General features: G+C 42.1%; 1 protein-coding gene across 1 annotated transcript; it reads right to left on the bottom strand.

Moving 5' to 3' along the window:
* Nucleotides 1-462: 462 nt before the first annotated feature.
* LOC310865801 (coiled-coil domain-containing protein 172-like) lies at nucleotides 463-16,120 on the bottom strand (the record flags this gene model as incomplete). Its single annotated transcript, XM_083775010.1, has 8 exons — nucleotides 463-489; nucleotides 1,111-1,198; nucleotides 3,938-4,040; nucleotides 4,522-4,623; nucleotides 5,847-6,012; nucleotides 7,943-8,059; nucleotides 12,167-12,200; nucleotides 16,023-16,120. The coding sequence occupies 8 exons, from the start codon at nucleotides 16,118-16,120 to the stop codon at nucleotides 463-465; spliced, it is 735 nt and encodes a 244-aa protein (XP_083631136.1).
* Between the last annotated feature and the right edge of the window lie 4,368 nt (nucleotides 16,121-20,488).

Below are 20,488 nucleotides of genomic sequence, written 5' to 3'. Positions count from 1 at the left end.
ATTATACATAGCAGACATATTGATATGGTCAAACACTGACGCATACAGTATACCAACTGCAGAATGATTGACATTGGACATTTTATATTTTGAACACAGTGAACATAACATGTATATTCATGCCTTTATTTGACTATATAACAATGCTGAAACAATCCACTAGAGGTCAGCATACAATCACTTTCTTTGGGAATTTGACCTATTGAGGGATTAGGCCCACAAAGCACTCTCTCTCTCTGAGTAACAAACAAGACTGAACGTGTGTAAACACTTTGATTAATTAATGTTCAAACATTTGGATCAAAACATTTGGATTGATAGTAATATATAGAGGAACAAGTTAATCAGTGTAGCTGCACGTCCAGCATCATCACATCTACTGTCTACTGTCCAGCATCATCACATCTACTGTCTACTGTCCAGCATCATCACATCTACTGTCTACTGTCCAGCATCATCACACTACTGTCTCTTCTGGCCGTCTAGTTTCTAGGGGCAAAAGAACAAGGATAATAAACCCATTACACCAAAGCAAAAATAATACTTTACTGTCAAATGTGCATGAGTTAACCCATTTAAAACCGGGGACAGCATCTGTGTAATTTTAGTTTTTTTATCTTGAAAGTGTGAGAACTACTGACTTAGAAGGCATTAACAAAAGTGTTCCACTTCCATGTGGGTCTATATAACCCATTTTGGTGTTAGCATTATGTTATGCTTTAGCTATTGAAAAATAGCAGATCTACAAGCTCATAGCGCGGCACCGAGTGGTGCGCTACGAGCTTGTAGGTCTGCTATTTTTGAAAAATCAAAGAACGACTGACATATATAGAAACATAGCTTTTTCAGAAAACTGTCAGAATGTAGAAGACATTTTTAGAATCTGATCTCAGGTCAACATTGGATAAAGCCCTTTGAGACTGTAACAGTGAATAAGGGCTAATATGTTATTATGAATAAGTTATTTAATAAGCTAAATATATGTGCGTGTGTGTGTGTGTGTGTACATCAGTATACGTTGTGTAGTGTCTGGGAACTATTACTGTGTTCAGTATATGTACACTACAGTATGGGAGTGTCTGTTTACATGCCGTGAAACCAGCTTCTTACCGTCTGCAGGAACTGTACCTCTGAGCTGAGTGTCTCCCGCAGAAGCTGGAGCTCTCCGTCTTTATGAATCTCCAGCTCCCTCTTCAGTCTGGAAAATCAAGCCAACCTTATGTCACTTAATTACTTTGAATGTGTGGCTGCCTGGCCACGCTATGCAAAAGGTCTACGCGGTGAACATTCTGAACGTCAATTTATCTCTGCGGGTGTAGTTGTCAAAAGGCTCATGGAGAGGCTCATCAATCCAATCAAGCCTGATTGAATGGCAGGTTGTTCCCTGGCCACGCACAGGTGTGGGAGAAGAACACAAGAACAGAGACAGAACAGACTGCACCACCAGGGCAGACATGACTGCAAAGCAAAAGATCTCTATAGAATAGAAGCTTCTACGCCCAGTAATTCTTCATCAGGATTGGAATGAATGTAAAGAACGAACTTAACTGCTTTGGGCAAAAGGGCTCCAGTTTGTAAGGTCAAGAATTGGTAGTGCGAGAGGAAAAAGGACTACCGGTAGATATTTTCACTCTATATAAGATAAGACCTATATGCATTCTGTTATATGCTAAATAATAATGAAATGAAATACTCAAATATGAACCAACACTTAAGATAGAATGGGAGATATATGGGACTCACAGATAAATACAATGGTACTCCACAGGCTTTTCAAAGCTTGTTAATGCGTAGATCTCAGGACAGCCTCTTACAAATTACTGCCAGCTAATTCTGATGGCTTAGATTACACGGTCAAAAGATAATTCCATGTAAAAGGATGCTTTAATGATGACATAAATGTGCCGGGCATATTTATAATCTTTTCATACATGCAGCGTTTGCCTGGCACATCCCCTGCTGTATATGACATGCAGCAGTTCTGCACTGTTAACACATTTTAAAAGACTCTGGTACTCGTTCAAATTGACACGCGCTCAATTTCCAGCGATCAATAAGTGGGGACTTAAATATACGTTTTAAAGGGGAGGCAGCGGTGATTGAAGACCTGATTGATGGTTTCAGTTCGGGATGGATGGTCATAATAGTGAGCGCGAGGGGTCTCTCTCGCTCTCTCTCTCTCTTTTTTCCAAAGCGACATCCTCAGCACTTCCCGGGGCTAATCAGTCTGTGGGTAATGGAGGGCATTTGTGGATGAACAGGACATGCTTAGCGCACACATGATTTAAGACAAGAGGAGGTGCGGGGGGGGAGACAGGGGAAGAAAACAAGGAGATGAACAGAGGAGAGAGAAACCTGACAAGGAATGAGGAACAGGACAGCAAGGATAATGGCGCCTGGACTGTTTTGCATGTCAGTTTATTCATGAAAAGATGGGGCTAGCTGACCTTATAGTAAATCTTGGCTAATAGAGTGGGGTGGGTCAGGGGTTGTCAGAGGTAGTAGCGGGGGTCAATGTAAGAACGACCACCTCGTTTCCTTCCTGGGACTATACAGTATATTGATCTCCGATCCTTAATTAAATAAAGGAAGAGTGTGTGTGTGTGTGTGTGTGTGTGTGTGTGTGTGTGTGTGTGTGTGTGTGTGTGTGTGTGGAGAGCCGGGGTGACACTCATCCAGTAGGAAAGCTTAAACATGAAGCTCCTCAGCTTCTTGCTTTATAATGGAAAGAACGCTTCCATAGCACATAGCTTCCAACAAGAAGAAGACTACCTATACCTCATCTGACTATCATTGTTCACTTTGGAAAAGTCAAAACCTTCTGGTCAAAGTGCTGAAAAGGTGTTTTATTTCATGCATCCTAATTCTACAAGTAGTATTATCCGTTTGCCAACTGAACGAATTGTTAAACATTAGCAACTGTTTTCTCTGGTTGTCATATATTGTTACTATAGGTAGTGTTGGGAGAGCTAAATTACCTTTTCCATCCCATTGTTGTGTTGGCTAAGGTCCCACTTACAGACAGTATGCTATGCGTTTTACCAAGGAAATAAAGGTTTCATTTTCAGCCCAAATGATGTGATTTAAGTTAACTGAAAAGTATCTATTGGTAAGAAGTTGTATGCACATGCGGCACGGATGTGACTCCCCAGTCCCCACCCCTCGTTCATTTTCCCTTAAAAGTTTCCCTGCATCAATCACTTTTAGGCTTATACTCACACTTTTCTCTTAGTTGCAGTGTTGAATGAATGAAGCAGGCAACAGATCAAAGCCTCAATTAAAGTAAATGGCCTTAATGCTTTGTTATTTACACTTCTAGATCCGGACTCTTGCCAGAATGGTGGGAAAGAGAAAGAGAAATTGATAAGGGGCGGCGGGGGTGCCCCGGTCTATTCAGCACTTCTCACAGGATGATTGGATTCCTGACAGTGGAAGTCCCTTCTCTATTGTACATAAATAACAACTTAGATTATAATGGGCAAATGAAACATTGTACCACGCATGTGTTGTTACAGTGTGATCTCCTCAGTGTGGTTTCAGTTTCCTCTTTCTCTCTGGCTGTTTTTCACTGCATTCACATTTACAGAGTAAACCACCCCATTGAGATGAACTATTAAAATGGAGTCTATTGAAATAGTCACAGAAACTAGTCAGAATGATTTCTGTGAATCTGTACACAGTGTACAGCATATATGCAATAAAGCATTCTGTACAGATTCACGATGCATATTGTACAAACCAGCATTGTCTTTTACTAATTAAACAACAATTTCAGCTAAACGTAACACATATCTGAATGCTCCAAAGAAGCATCGTGATTGATATGAGAACTGTCGTGAGATGTCCTCGCCGTGTCTTCTAAATACGTTGAATGTGGTCTCGTATTCAGAACCGACAACAGAATGTGTGTGTCCATGTGCAGTGGGATGATGCTCACCTCAGACAGGTGCTGTCAGTGAGGTGTTTCTGGCTGACCATCACACTCTCCATTCTCAGAGATTCTGCCATTGCCTCGGCTTCTCTCAGCTGACTGTACAGGTCTGCAGTCAGGGCAGGCACACACACACACACACACACACACACACACACACACACAATAAACTCACTGACATAACATACAAACGTTCTGGAGCACATTCATTTTCAAAAACACACATTTTGGGTCCGTCTCCACATCTCACAACCAAATCATCGCCAGTAACTTCTACAACTTGCACAGTGGAAATACTAGATACATACAGTATGAATGAATGAATGAATCTTTATTTTCGTGTCTTGTCGTTAAGACCCATCCCTTACGGGATTATAAGACACCAACAACCAACAGAAATAAGCAAAAAAACAAATAAAAATAAAATACATCACATCAGAATATCATGCAAGAACAGCTTGGCAATACGATACAAGTATCTACTCAAGCAAGGGATAATAGAAATAACAGCCAGTCACAATCACATATACTGTTTTTTCTCTACTGTATATACGGTTGCGATTTCAATCTCTGTTGTAGTGTTACAGTACCTTTCTTGATGTTTTCCAGACCCTGTAGTTCAAGCTGGAGAGCTCTCTTCTCCTCCTCAATGGTATTCATATAACTGTTGCTCTGACTCATCAGCTCCATCTCTAAATGCAGGGGAAGGCGAGGGAGAGGACGGAGGATGGAGACTGCATTGTAAACAGACACTTATTTGTGCAGCGGCAATTATGTTGTCGCAATGAAGCAGCATGCAATTTTCATCCATCCTGATTTTTTTGTATAATATATCAAATGAATGTAGTCTACTCTTGATTTGATATTGTGCTGTTTTGCTGTTTTTGTAACTATTATTATCCAAGAGAGCGCAGTGGCTGAAATTAGCAATAGTTGATAGCTTGCAGATCTATAGCCGCATTATCTGAATGTTTCCCGATGTTTCATTTGGTGATTATTTGGATTATATTTACATGATCTTTGTCTGCAAGTAATGTATGTATAGCATAACAGTGTTCCCTCTGGTTGGCAAACACCAACAGACAAATCCTGATAACGTCGGTTTGTTGTGGCAGGTAAAACTGTCTTCACTATCACATCACCATAGCCCATTTTGTCATTTTGTGTTTGGTCTGACACTGACAGGCATTAGTCCAACACCTTACCCCAAACCCTAACCGCTAGGCATGTAACGATTCACTCAACTCACGATGCGATTCGTATCACGATATGAGGTTCACGATACCATTTTTCACAATATTAAAAAATATATATATGTATTAAAGAAAAATTACAGTTTTTTTAATTTTATATAATTTATCTTCCCCCCCTGAGATTTTTTATTTAACTACATTGCAAAATAAGTAGCATTACAGTCACAGACACACACAGCTCCCCTCTACAGTGCTCTACTACTGGAAGTGACTATCATTTCTCTCCAAAAGCACTTGAATATGATAGAATATGACTAAAGCTCACATTTCACATCACAATAGACCCCCCCCCCCAAATGAAAAAAAAAGGTTTGATTTTTTTATTTTAATGAATCAATTCGAATCAATTCATGTCGTCAGGATTAATAGCGATATACGATATATTGTTACATGCCTACTAACCGCACAGGGAAGCCACGGGTGAGTCTTAACCAGCCACGCCTGTGTCTTAACCGGCAACGCATGTCGGGAGCCAGGAGTCAGTCTTAACCAGCCAAGCACGTGTTGGACTAGTACATCGGACCAACGTATGTGCCCCTTTGTCAGGTAAGCACCAATCGTTTGAATGTCCTGTTGCATTCCAAGAATCGATAAAATGACAAGACCATTGTAACCCTTCCCTTAGGAGACAAACCCCTTCAGTTAGGAGCCCTGGTTCTCACCTCTGTATAAAGAGTCCACCTCTTTCTCCAGGTCCAACACCTCAGAGTGTGTCTGGCTCTCGAAGGTTGTCTCTCTTTGTCCATGCAGACTGAAGTCACTGTTGAACCTTTGGATGTCTCTCATGAACTTCTCCTGCTCTTGCTTAGACTGTGTTCCTAGCTTGTCCTGGGATGCACAAAGTAACATCCTCAGTTTAACTGTAAAAGTTTACCTGTGAGTGTTTATAGTTTTATCTTTCCTTGACATGTATAACCAAGATACATTTATTTTGTTATTTCTGTGAGTGTTTGAGGCTGTGTATCTGAAATGTGTGTATAATAATAACAATAATAATAATAATAATAATACTTTATTTGTATAGCACCTTTCATGACATGAAATGCAGCTCAAAGTGCTTTACAGAGAAATGGAGAAAGAAAGAAAAGAAAGGCAAGGCATAAAACATTAAAGATAATAGCAGTAATGCTATTATGAGGACATGAATAACAAAACATTTAAAAGATCAATTAAAAGAGTGAAGAAGTGGGTCTTGAGCTGTGCTTTAAAAATGTCTACAGAGGATGCTTGTCGAAGGTACAGTGGGAGTTTGTTCCACACTGTCGGCCCGTAGAAGTACTTCACACACAGTTGAGAGTGCCACCAATATTTTGTGGTTGTGTTATCAAAGAGTTTATGCTAATAAAGTCAGTAGGCTATATTTCTACAAGCCATTATCGTAATTTCACCTGGCCACTTATCTGTATATTAAAAGTCAACTTCACACTTTTTAACCTTCATTCTGTTTATCTATTGTGGGAGGACAGGACATGTGAACATCTGACACTTTCCAGTGCATTATGTGTAGTCCTACTAGTCCTTCTGAATATATGAACAGCAAATTATGTTCAGTGTGGGTAATGCAATGTAATAGATCACATTACTGACCCGTGTGGGTCTGTTACGCGGAAAAGTCTGCCCCCAGTATTAATCTGTGTCTTTCCCAACATGCATTTCACTGGTGACCCGGAAGCTGTCCCAACATGCACCCGGAAGTGGACAGACAGACAGACAGCGATCGCTAAATTATTAGATAGATGGAGAGCTCGCTCTTAATTGAAGACACTGCCTATACTGTATGTAATTCCCATCAAAACCCATCATTTTACATGGATTAACCATAGACTGTAAAAAATATGGACAAAGCGTTCCCCGGGTCTAACATGGACGTAAAATGAAGCCTGTAATTCCTTGCACTGTAAGTCGCCATATTTCTAGATCCGTTTGGGCCCAGCTGGCCATTGGCTGGCTCCGTTTGGGCCCAGCTGGCCATTGGCTGGCCCAGACAACGGGGCGGGACTTCTCCCCTTACTCTTCGTTGGTTTTTATTTTGACTGAACGGGGGGTGGCTCCCGTTCATAGACTGTAACGGTAGACACGCCCCTCAGAACATACACGACTTTATGGTCATTTTGTTTATAAATGGGACCATAATTTTCCAAAAAGAATATTATGACATGAGAAATGAGACTTTAAACTAGTGACTGAAAGTATTCATGACCATGTTTATTAAGGTAATACAGTCTAGGTGAAGTTGGGCCCAAATACATGGGCCTCTATGGAGCTATGGGTTTTTGGGCCCAATGACAGCGCCACAACAGGCCATTATATGAACTTTCAGGAAGTCCCGATTTCCTTAGTGGCTTCACGAAATATCTGTCTGACTGCCCCCCTTGGATTAACAGAGGTTTTCCAATGCAGAGAGTGAGTTCTTGACACACAGAAAGCACTGGGAAGTGTCATCCCATATTTTCACGTGTCCTCCTCATAGTACAACAATAGCATTCAGGATAGAAAATGGTGAAGTTGCAATTTTGGGCAGGAACCCCTTTTGGTTCTTTAGCTATTGAAAAATAGCAGATCTACAAGCTCATAGCGCGTCCACCGAGTGGCGCGCTACAAGCTTGTAGGTCTGCTATTTTTGAAAAAATCAAAGAATGACTGACATAGAAACATAGCTTTTTCAGAAAAGTGTCAGGATGTAGAAGACAATTTTAGAATCTGATCTCAGGTCAAAATGGGTTAGCCTACACCTGTTACGACTGGAGTTAAGACTCACGCGGTGTTCCTTGAGGTGTTTCTGCTGGCAAAGGAGCTCTTGTATCTGTTTCTCCATCCGGTCTTCACGTTTCCTCATGAGATCATTCTGCAGTTTCATCTGAGACATCTGCTGAGACTGCACGGACATATAAAAGGTATCAATGGACAGGGAGGAGAAGACTCGTGGGCAGACAAGGGACTAAATTATTTTCGCTCCTATGCCACCAAAATGTGGAACACCCTGCCAACAGTCATTAAGACATGCGAATCCCGTGACTCCTTCAAAACCGCTCTCAACGGGCACCTATGGACAGCTGCAATTCGAAACTGGCCTCCGTAAAATCTGAATCCCTTTTCCCCCTCACTGTATATGTTTCTTTTCCCTTTTTACCTCCCTTTAATATGATGAATTCCCGTTCTGTTCTTTGACTATATAGAAGTGTCTATTTGTACGTCTCTTAAATGTTTTGATGAATTGAACAAGGTGGACCCTCTTGTAAACAATTGTAATGCTTACTTGGGTCGTCCACTCACAGTCACCAGTCTTTGTATTGAGTTTGTGCTTGAAATGCACTGTAATTCTGCAAACTGTTAATCAATATTTAAATCAATCAATCAATCAGACAGACAGACAGGTTTATGTTATGGAGCAGAAATACTGTGCAAAACAGATATGCAGATGGAAAACATTGGAAACGGATAGCTAAATACAGTATTGTGTCAATGCCGTTTACTTTATAAGACAAATGTTGAGCACATAAAAGGAAATTCACTCAAATTGATCGACTCATTGTTGGGTTACCATTTAAACAAAATCAAGGGATCCCTTGTGCTGTGTGTGTACATAGTACACACCACTGTCAAAGGTGTCTCACTGAAACCAAGTCTTTGCTTCCTAGGTAATTATACTGTACCTCAGAACAAAATGTCAAATCAAAGGAAATTAATAAATTAATTGCATATTTTTTTCCAAGCTGCCTCAGACATGACACTTAGTACAATTGTATATGCCTGCGACCAGCCTTTTACAAGGCAGTTGTCTTGTGATAATGACAGCATTCAAATATGGACACACTGTGAATCGTCAAACCGCTGCACATCTAAGACAGAAACGGATATACTGTATATTCCTGACAGAGCAGCTTAGTGGATGGACACATGCGTAATAGTTCAAGGATAACATGTGTCACTTGGCACTTAGGCTAAAAGGTGTACAGTGTACAGCGTACAACGAAAGGTATTTATACTCACAAATGCCTATCATCACCCTTCATCTTTAACAGTGTGTATTATCTTAAAAACTGTGATTGCATTGTCAAATACATGGTTAAAGCAGTATTTGCTTTCACAATATGAACCTGAAATAAATTTCCTAAGCAATATTATAGAGATGATTTTATAATTGTGTTGTAAGAATGTGTTCACCACATCACCATATCACCATCTCCAGCCATTAAGGATTAAACGGGTAGCAGCGACCTTTGCGATTTCACCACGTAGTTTTCTTTTCTGCTCTGCTGTTGTTGCTGTCAATTAACCCCAGGAAGAGCACAGCAATATTTCTGAAAGGTCAATGAGCCCGTCTTTGACATTATATCTGACACATGCTGAAAGGCTTCCTACAATAATACTAATGTTATCCGGTGGAAATTAGCCATTGATTTTACAGTGGCACTTGCAATCGATCCCTCCACATTGTTGATGAAGCTGGATTAAGAGGTTTAATCATAAAGCAGATTAACTTGTCAATATGCCAATAGGCTCTTTTTCACCTCATCTGTCAAAAGGGTCTCCCTCCTCTCTGACTGATAGATTCTGGGTTTTTAAACCATTATTTTCTAGTGGTCTAGGCTAGGGGACAACAAAAGCTTTAATTCCGTCCTTTTTTACCCTATGACCAATAATAAATAGGCTGTATTATATACATAGCCTTATTACCTTGTCATCAAGCTCTTGGTCGACTTTTCTATACTTTTCAGTGGAGGCCTTAATCTTCTCATGGCATCTGATGATGGACTCTTTGACTGAAATGACAAATAGGATAAATATTGATCAGTGACCAACAGCACTACGCGCGCACAGTGCACACACACACACACACACACACACACACACACACACACACACACACACACACACACACACACACACACACGAACACGCACACGCACACGCACACGCACACGCACACGCACACACACACACACACACACACACACACACACGCTTTTCCAGCCTGTTCAACATGGAACACATAAGGAATTTGGACCACCCGCCACCCGCCTCCTTGAGAACGATGCAACTTGGGAACCTAATAATACCCGTTGTCAACTTGTCATAAATATTCTACCAGGGGCTCCGCCCAGAAATTATATAAGGTCTGGCAGCCATTTTTGGACTACTTTAAACAAACATTCCCGGCTGAGGATGTTCAGGTGTAGGACTGCTGTCTAATAGTTTCATTATTCTTGTTTGGCAAGTGACGATCTGCTTGAGAACATTGTAGTATAATGCAATATGACATAACCTTGTTACCTTTAAATTATATTTTACCTTATTTTATTTTTTTTAAAGATATTTTTTTTGCGGCTTACGCCTTTTATTGATTTTTGAAGGGACAGACAGTAGGCTGACAGGAAACGGGAGAGAGATGGGGGGATGACATGCAGTAAAGGCCGTGTCGGGTCCGGGAGTCGAACCCGCGGCACACTGCGACTGGATTACCAGTCCGGTGCCCAGACCGTTACGCTACGGCCTGGGCCTACCTTATTTTATTGTGTCTGTTTTGTCCTGTATTTCATTTCTTTTTATTTAACTTTTTTTTATTAATGTATTGTATGCTTATGTGTAGTCTAGTGGTGTATATATGTATGTCGGTGTGTGTTGAAAAATCAATAAAAACAATTTAATAACTTGTCATAGCACACATTTTAACTGTCTGTCTGTGTCCCTTTTGTGCCATTAATGTATATGGAGATCTCTGTATCTGTCTGTGTGCCTGCCTGTGCCTGAAGAGTGCAAACTGACTGTGAAAAGTGTACTGATTAAGTAATCAATTTGCAGGTGTGGGCTGGGTTGCCATGGCAATCAATTGGCTGAGGCAGAGGCTGGGGATTGCACAGGTGAGGGGACTTAGGCTGATTAGGCCCACTGGCAGAGCCTGACCAGAGCCTTTTGTGGTGGTTCTGCAGAACCGTGGGTCCGACCGACTTGATACCGGGCACAGCACTCCCTATGGGGGTGTGTCGAATGTTCTCGAGTTACGTGCATTACAACGTGGCGCATTTATAGATTTAATGTGAAATATACACAGCTATCCTAGGGCTAGGGTCGCACGGTCATACCATATTATCCAGTTCAGCTTGCCATAACTCAAAATGCAATAAACATGCCGAGTTCTAGGCTATTTATTGTAAAGCTGTATTGTGTGTGTCAGTGTGTGTGTGTGTGTGTGTGTGTGTGTGTGTGTGTGTGCTGTGCGTGAGAATAAAATGCTTTTTTGTCCAATAATTATGTAAATGTATGCCTATCATTTTGATAGGTTGGGTTGGAGAGCGTTCCTTAATTACGCTTATCGCAATGGTGATAAACTGTACAGTGGAGATTCAAGGAAACTGGAGGGAGCTCGAGGACAGAGGAGGACCTTGATTACAACCGAAGAATAATAGCAAGGGGATATGGTGGTGGGATGTTTGTTGAATGGGATTATTTTGAAAGGACACTTTTTATTTAGTTTGATTTTGTACTGCATACATTTGGTCCAGTTGGTGGCGGTAATGCACCTTACATGGTTTGCCAACTGCCAAGAAGAACAGGGTCGGGGAAGTTTAGTGCAGCTACCTGAGAGACTCTTCCGTTTGTTTGTTTTTAATAACCACGTCCATTACTGTTCACTTATCTACGTACATAAGCAAGCCAGGTGCAGTCTGAGCCCTATATATCTACCGTATGTATTTAGGCGGCTCCTCGAAAGGTGCTCGTTGAAAGACGTCTGTTTGGTAAAGGTCCATTTGGTTTAATTTTACACTCGACCAATTGTGTACACCAAATGTAGTGATCCATGGAATTATGTCACTCCAGAGGGCGCTGTCTCCTGTTTTGTAAGAACGACCCTGCGACGCGGCAACGTTATTCAATTGGTCAACCATTTCGGTGACACTGAAGCCGCAACTTGCCTGCTTTGCAAAACTAGGTAAATATAACGTTGTTCTGCATAATATTACATTTTATTTTATACACCTACCTCCTTGGAGTATCTTAGTCCTCTTACATGCCTCCTGTTCGGTTTGGAGAATGTGTTTAAATACCTCGTCCAAACTCATTTTGTAAATGTGTGTAAATGCTCAGAGGTTGAATTATTTTCTAAACTCCAGCTATTGTGTTTGTAAAATGTCCCGCCCTCAATTTCCCATACCCCCCCCCGCCCCACCTACTACTAATAGGCTATAAAACATCACCACCAATAATAATAAAACACCACCACCAACATCAAGACAACAACAACAACAACAACATATAACCATGCTATAATAAATTATAATAAATTATAGCATATGGTGGCAATACAAAGTGTTTTCATGAGACCAAGGACTGAGAACTAAACAAATGGGTTTGATTGTGTGAGGTAATTTTGCTTGTTAATATTGAACTTGCCAAAGGTAGTGTTATTTGGATTTGGACCATTAAACATAATGCCAGGCAATGACACATCAGTTGAATGTTAATCATACTTATTTTTCAACATAGGCTAGGGGATTCCTTTTACATTTATTTTGCAGACCTTGTGGTATAATCAGGCCGTCAGTCTCTATTCACTTTGGTCCAAAACGGGATTGCCAAGTGATTTTCCGTGCACCTTCATATTCCACAATTGGACTGTCCCCTACTGACTATTTTTGTCCCCTATTACCATTTGCACACAGGTAGATTGCCATGAAATTGAATGCGTTCAGCAAAGTTGAACTCTACTGATTTTGGTGACCCTATGGTCTTCTTCACTTTAAACAGAAGGGGGGAATTATTGGCAGACATATGGGTTCATCGGTTCATTTGTTGGTCTAGGCACCACTATGGTCCCTAACAGGATTTCCATGGAATTTGCTGTGCATGTGCAACTTCATTATTAGGCCAAACTTTTTACTTTCAAAATCAACAGATTGCCATGAAAATTGCTCATTGCATTCAGTAATTATTAACAAGTAGCCTAACTATTTGAAAGAACCCATGACCTTGCCTCTAGTGCCACCATCGGGCCAAAATGTCAACTTGGCACACACTATTGTTTTTATAATCTAATAGACATATTGAAGGATGAGCCATATGGCCTTTCCTTCAGCAAGGTAGCTCTCCACCGCACAGACGGTGACTAAACCTGTTTTCTTCATATTTTCTGAATGTCTTGGATGAATTTTAAATGATTGTATGTGTACAGTAGTAGTGGACAATGGACATTAGTGGAACTACACTACTAAACCGTCGCAGACTCGCAGTCCCGCCCCCTTTCATGACGACGCCAGGCCCAGGAAATAGTTCCCAATGCATTTTTCCCATAGACATTTCAAAATGTATTTATTTAAAGACCTTATAAGCGTCGTACAAAGCCAACTCTTGTCATGACAACAAACACAATATTTTGGACCAAACAAATAATTACAAAGAAGAAAAACAACAAAAAAAGTGTTGTAACCTGACGTTTTCTTCTTCTTTCTAATTATTTGTTCAGCCCGAAAAATTGTGTTTGTTGTCATGACTTGTCACGACAAGAGTTGGCTTTGTCCGCGGCGTAAACGTCTTTAAATAAATACTTTATGAAAAGTCTATCAGGAAAATGAATGTGGATTTATTTTCCGGGTCTCTCGAGGGGGCGGGACTGCGACGCTCTAGGTTCTAAACTTCACCCCCCCCCCCCCCCCCAACCAGCCACAGCAATGGCCAATGATCCGTGGATCGGCGGTTCGAATCCCTGCTATTCCTGTCCACATGTCGAAGTGTCTTTGGGCAAGACACTGAACCCTACATTGCTTCCAGTGATTGCCACCATTGGTGTGTGAACGCTTCAGCTTCCAATGTATGAATGAGTGGACCATTGTAAAGCACTTTGAGTAAGCAAGTAGTGCATAGAAAAGCGCTAGAAAAATGCAATCCATTATATACAGTATATACATATACATCGTGACACATATGTCTTCTCTTTCTGTGACTCTCATGTGGATCTGTCATAGACCCCCACTTGTTGTCAAACATAGTAACTGCAAGTTCACCGATTCTCCTCCCAAACATTTCAGATGGCTCCTCTCTGCAGTTGTTTCATTGCACTTGGACTCATTTGGCACTCTTTAGTTGTGTTTTCTAATTTTCATTCATGTTTTTAGTTGCTGCCAGGCTTTCTCCCTAATCTAAAGAATCTGTCAAAAAGCAGGTGGTTGGGCTCCCCCCTGAACCATCTCAGTCTAGTGTAGAACAGCTTGCGGGGGGAAAGGTGGGGTGTGTGTGTGTGGGTGGGTGTGTGTGTGCGTGTGTGTGCGTGTGTGTGTGTGTGTGTGTGTGTGTGTGTGTGTGTGTGTGTGTGTGTGCAGTGCTCTTCTGTTGGTCATTGATCAATATTTGTCATTTCAGTCAAAGAGTCCATCATCAGATATGCCATGAGAAGATTAAGGCCTCCGCTGAAAAGTATGGAAAAGTCGACCAAGAGCTTGATGACAAGGTGAGGCTATGTATATGAGCATTAATAATACAGCCTATTTATTATTGGTCATAGGGTAAAAAAGGACGGAATTAAAGTTTTTGTTGTCCCCTATAGCCTAGACCACTAGGCTAAACGCATGCGTGCGTGCGTGCGTGCGTGCGGAGTGGAGGGTCTCTTATGTTTGAGTGTTGAACATCTGTAGGCTAAGCACAGTCAGCATTGCAATCAATACCCTTAATCCACTGACTACAGAGCTCCATGCCATAGATTTGTCACGTAATTATTTTGACTTTGACCAGTTTCCCTATGCGCGCAGCTGCTGGTAAAGAATTATTTTGATTCCGTGCCACGAAGCACATTAAAGTGTGAACGCCTGGTCATTTATACGACCTGAAGACTACATCATTCTGACGTTCATTTGCAAAATTAATATTACATATTGATTGAAGCTTTTCCATAAATCACCTGACTGATGTGGCTAACCTTCCTCCTGGCTGGCAGAATTCCCTTTGGAGAGTTGGAATTGCACAGTCATCATTATTATCAGCAGAGACAATTAGCTTAGTAACTCAGTCCAGTCATTCTGTTTTGGCCCTTTTTCTCAGTTTTTTTTTATTACATTGCTCTCTAATATTAAATTTCTCTTAAGCCACAAAGAAAGGCTGTTGATACGCTCCCATATTGCATTAATGGGGCTGATTGTGGCATCATACTATGGGTAGGTTAATAACTTACGGTTCAGACTTTCTCCATCCTCCAAATGTTCCACATTCCCCCTTGTAGTCCAGGCAAAGTAGCATTTCCAGACAGACTAATTAAAAGAGATTTCTTTTCACCATAGATCATCTCTATGAGGTGTCTAGAACAACATACTAAAAGTCCTAAGAAATCCTAGATGCGGAAATATGTTTAATTCTCATAAATTCAAGATGTGTGCTAATACCTCGAGAAAACTAAACACCCTAATGGGCTTTCTTTTTTTTCTTTTGTCCTATCACAATGAAACTTTCCACAATGAATCTTAACATGAAAACTAAACTTTTTTGTATTACAAGTTTCTCTGAAACCTAATTTGAATATGCAAATACTTTTCCCCAAAATGTATAATATTTACATTGTTGTTTGTTAATGATATCAAACACACTGATCAGACTTTCATGAACCATTTCATCGAAATATTGTGACTTCATAGAATAACATCAAAAACACCATTCATATGTATGACAAATGTATGTATGACAAATGCATAAATCCGTCAAATCGTCCTCCAACCATCCTACTGCTAGTGGTGGTTGATGGCAATGCTGCTTTTGGACTGGCCTCTAACCTGAAACCTGCCGGGCTTGGTTGTACCTACCGGGGGCATAACCCCCACCGGTATAGTCCTCAGGGTCACAGAGGCCAGGTGACCTACCTCTGGGAGGACATCCCCTGGCTGCAGCAGTGTCTCAGTCCATTCCAGTCTTCTTGTTCCTGTACTCTGCAGACGTGCCTGAAGCTGTTGCAGGCCATCTCCCACCTCCAGGTAGACTCCATCACACATCTCTCACCTCCAGGTAGACTCCATCACACAGCTCTCCCACCTCCAGGTAGACTCCATCACACAGCTCTTTCACCTCCAGGTAGACTCCATCACACAGCTCTCCCACCTCCAGGTAGACTCCATCACACAGCTCTGTCTCCTCCAGGTAGACTCCATCACACAGCTCTGTCACCTCCAGTTAGACTCCATCACACAGCTCTGTCTCCTCCAGGTAGACTCCATCACACAGCTCTGTCACCTCCAGGTAGACTCCATCACACAGCTCTGTCTCCTCCAGGTAGACTCCATCACACAGCTCTGTCTCCTCCAGGTAGACTCCATCACACAGCTCTGTCACCTCCAGGTAGACTCCATCACACAGCTCTGTCACCTCCCGGTAGACTCCATCACACAGCTCTGTCACCTCCAGTTAGACTCCATCACACAGCTCTGTCACCTCCAGGTAGACTCCATCACACATCTCCCACCTCCAGGTAGACTCCATCACACAGCTCTGTCTCCTCCAGGTAGACTCCATCACACAGCTCTGTCACCTCCAGGTAGACTCCATCACACAGCTCTGTCTCCTCCAGGTAGACTCCATCACACAGCTCTGTCACCTCCAGGTAGACTCCATCACACAGCTCTGTAGCTACAATTATGTTGTGTGTTTCCTACTCCTTAAAGGTTTCACATGTGACATTAATAAATTTATTTTTAATGTCACAATCCCTTTAATGTGTTGCAAATTCATCCATCCATTCATCTTCATCCGCTCATCCGAAGTCGGGTTGCAGAGAGTTCCAGACTTCTCTTTCCTGGGCCACGTTAGCAGGGGAACCTCCCCTGTTGTTGCTACCTTGTCGTGGTGACCCTGAGGACTATACCGGTGGGGGTTATGCCCCCGGTAGGTACAACCAAGCCCGGCAGGTTTCAGGTTAGAGGCCAGTCCAAAAGCAGCATTGCCATCAACCATTAGCAGTAGGATGGTTGGAGGAAGATTTGACGGATTTATGCATTTGTCATACATATGAATGGTGTTATTCTATGAAGTCACAATATTTCGATGAAATGGTTCATGAAAGTCTGATCAGTGTGTTTGATATCATTAACAAACAACAATGTAAATATTATACATTTTGGGGAAAAGTAATTTTCGTGATATGCAAATGTGGGCATATTCAATATATATTAAGCTAATTTGCATATTCAAATTAAGTTTCAGAGAAACTTGTAATACAAAAAAGTTTAGTTTTCATGTTAAGATTCATTGTGGAAAGTTTCATTGTGATAGGACAAAAGAAAAAGAAAGCCCATTAGGGTGTTTAGTTTTCTCGAGGTATTAGCACACATCTTGAATTGATGAGAATTAAACATATTTCCGCATCTAGGATTTCTTAGGACTTTTAGTATGTTATTCTAGACACCTCATAGAAATGATATCTGTTGAAAAAAATTCTCTTTTAATTAGTCTGACTTTTGGGTCTAAAATGGGCTAGATTGCCTGGCCTATTGTTGTTCTTTCTATCTCTATCCTTCCCTCCCCATTTGTCTCTTTACCTTCAGGACATGATCTCCACGCACACGCACGCGCGCGCGCACGCGTAGATGTGGCGGCTGTCCCTTCCCTAAAACACCCTCGCTAGGTGCTTCCGTTCTGGCTCCGTGGAATGGCCTCCCTCCATCGGTCTGCAGACTGAGACTCACTCCCCAATCCACATCGTCTGATTTTTTTTCTTCTGAAAACTCATATTTTCGGACTCACCCATTAGCACTCTTTTCATGATTGTTTTTCTATTCACTCTATTTACAGGCCCATCTACCCATTTTGTTTTTGACTAAAGTTCATACCATTTACTCTAATCTTTGCACTGGTAAGCCACATTGGAAAATGCCTAATTTGTAGAATGTCATTCTCACTTCATTTTCATTTTCACTCCCCCCCCCCCCCCCACCCCCCTCTCTCTTCCCCCCACTGAGTAGGCAATGCTAATTTACTGGTATTCTTGATTGATTCTTGATTGATTGTGAGCACAGTCAATGGTTTGAATGCAGAGAAAAGCTCATTGACATTGTTTAACCAAGTGGGTTAGCGCCAGTCAATCAATGCATGGCTTACAGAACATGTTGCTTCATCTACTCAGTACTGTATAGTCCTATTAAATGTTTTATGTTTGTTGAATTTATATGCACTTGTGAAATAATTCAGTAGCAGTCGGTGGTGGGCAATTCTAGCCATGCATCTCGTGGAACTTTGAGAATGAAATATATTTATATTCACATTGTAAAGACTGGCTACAGCTATTTCTCATCTCTGGACAGATGATTTACACAAGGAGCTTACATCTACCGCACAACTTAAAAGTATGGCCATTTAGCAAATAGTATTATGTACTGTATGAAATGTATTATATCTTACACGGATTGGTGCACACAGCCTACAACTTAACTATAAATGCACTGTCTCTGTACGTCTGTAATCCACGTAACTCGAGAACCGTTCGCCCCACCTACTTCAAATTCGACACATGCGTTCCACATCCCCGCAGGGAGTGCAGTGCCCGGTGTCGAGTCGGTCGGACCCACGATTGTCCAGAAAAGGCCTCTGCCCGGGCCAGACTCCATATCGCCACAAAAGGCCTCTGCCTGGGCCAGACTCCATAAACCATAATGGGCATAAAAGGGGATACCGCTGACATCACTTCTGACTCAACAGAATGATAAATTGGCTAATAGATGGCGGGTATGCCTGAACAAGAACTCCATAAGTCTCTGTCTGTGTGTGTGTGTGTGTGCGTGTACTGTTAAAATCCATGCGCGCGCACCGAACCGTTCGCCCCACCAACTTCAAATTCGACACACGCGTTCCACACCCCCCACAGGGAGTGCAGTGCCTGGTGTCGAGTCGGTCGGACCCACGGTTGTCCAGAACCACCCCAAAAAGGCCTCTGCCCGGGGCTCTGGACCGGGCCCCTGCCCAGGCATGCCTGACACAGAACTCATAATAGGAATAAAGACGGATACAGAAATCTCCTGCCCTGACATCATTTTGTCAGGGCACTGCACCCCCACAGGGAGTGCAGTGCCAGGTATCGAGTTGGTCAGACCCGCGGTTCTCCAGAACCACCTCAAAAGGCTCTGGTCAGGCTCTGCCAGTGGGCCTAATGAGGCCAACTCCTTTCACCTGGGCCAGGCTCTGCCAGTGGGCCTAATGAGGCCAACTCCTTTCACCTGGGCCAGGCTCTGCCAGTGGGCCTAATGAGGCCAACTCCTTTCACCTGGGCCAGGCTCTGCCAATGGGCCTAATGAGGCCAACTCCTTTCACCTGGGCCAGGCTCTGCCAGCGGGCCTAATGAGGCCAACTCCTTTCACCTGTGCAATTTCCAGCCTCTGCCTCAGCCAATTGAGGCTCAACCAATCAGGCTCTGCCAAGGCCCCAGTGAGGCTCTTCAACGTTGAAGCGCTGGGCCCTAGTGGTAAGAGGAGGGACTGCAGGCGGACCCGTGGATTCATGACCGGGAAACCCCGTGCAGCTGGGCTTTAACATTGAGCGCTCGGTTGCACTTCCGCATTTGACCACACAGATCTCCATGTGGGACACCGGCTGACAGTAAAAACGGGTGTTATGGCAACGTATATCATTAGGTTCCCAAGTTGCATCGTTCCCAAGTAGGCTGGTGGCCGACTGCAACAGGCATGTACAGGTCTAGTTAATAGATAAATTGTGGGGGGGTTTTTTGCCAAATATGTGTAGGCCTATACATACAATCTAATTTGGCTGTTGACACATAAAACTCTTGTTGGACACAATTCCATCACATACCGTACAAGTAACACTAAATAGCATAACAACTACTATTATGTTGAAAAAATACAAGGGACAAGTGCATGGAAGCCATGTTGCATTTACATTTTAAATATGTGCTCATATTATTATTCTTTATCAAACGATTAAACTTCAGCTCAGAAAGAAGATCTATATTGCTGTTGTGGTGGATATCAAAATAACTGATACATTAGTCCAAGAAAACGAATGCAGCTGCACTGGACTGTATGGTTATTGGTTAGGTTATTATATTAGTAGTAACGCACAAGGATAACAGGTTCCTAATCCTACTACAGTTAACACTTATTTTAAAGAAACTGGGCTGTATTTTTATACAACCGGTAGATGGCGATAGTCACTCATGCCCACCACGTTTATCCTCTCTTTGCACTGTGTGTGGTGGACCATGTAGGGTAGGCTACTCCGGGCCACTACTAGACACACTACATTCAGTAACAACAGGTTTGCCAGATGGATAGCAGTATACATTCAAATAGTAGTCTGTTTCAAATAGTGTGTTGTTCAGGTTCAT

This window comes from Protomyctophum parallelum (assembly GCF_964188405.1).
Source record: "Protomyctophum parallelum genome assembly, chromosome: 10".
Taxonomy (NCBI): domain Eukaryota; kingdom Metazoa; phylum Chordata; class Actinopteri; order Myctophiformes; family Myctophidae; genus Protomyctophum; species Protomyctophum parallelum.
Note: the sequence above shows the minus strand (reverse complement) of the source record. Positions and strands in the feature narration are given on the sequence as shown.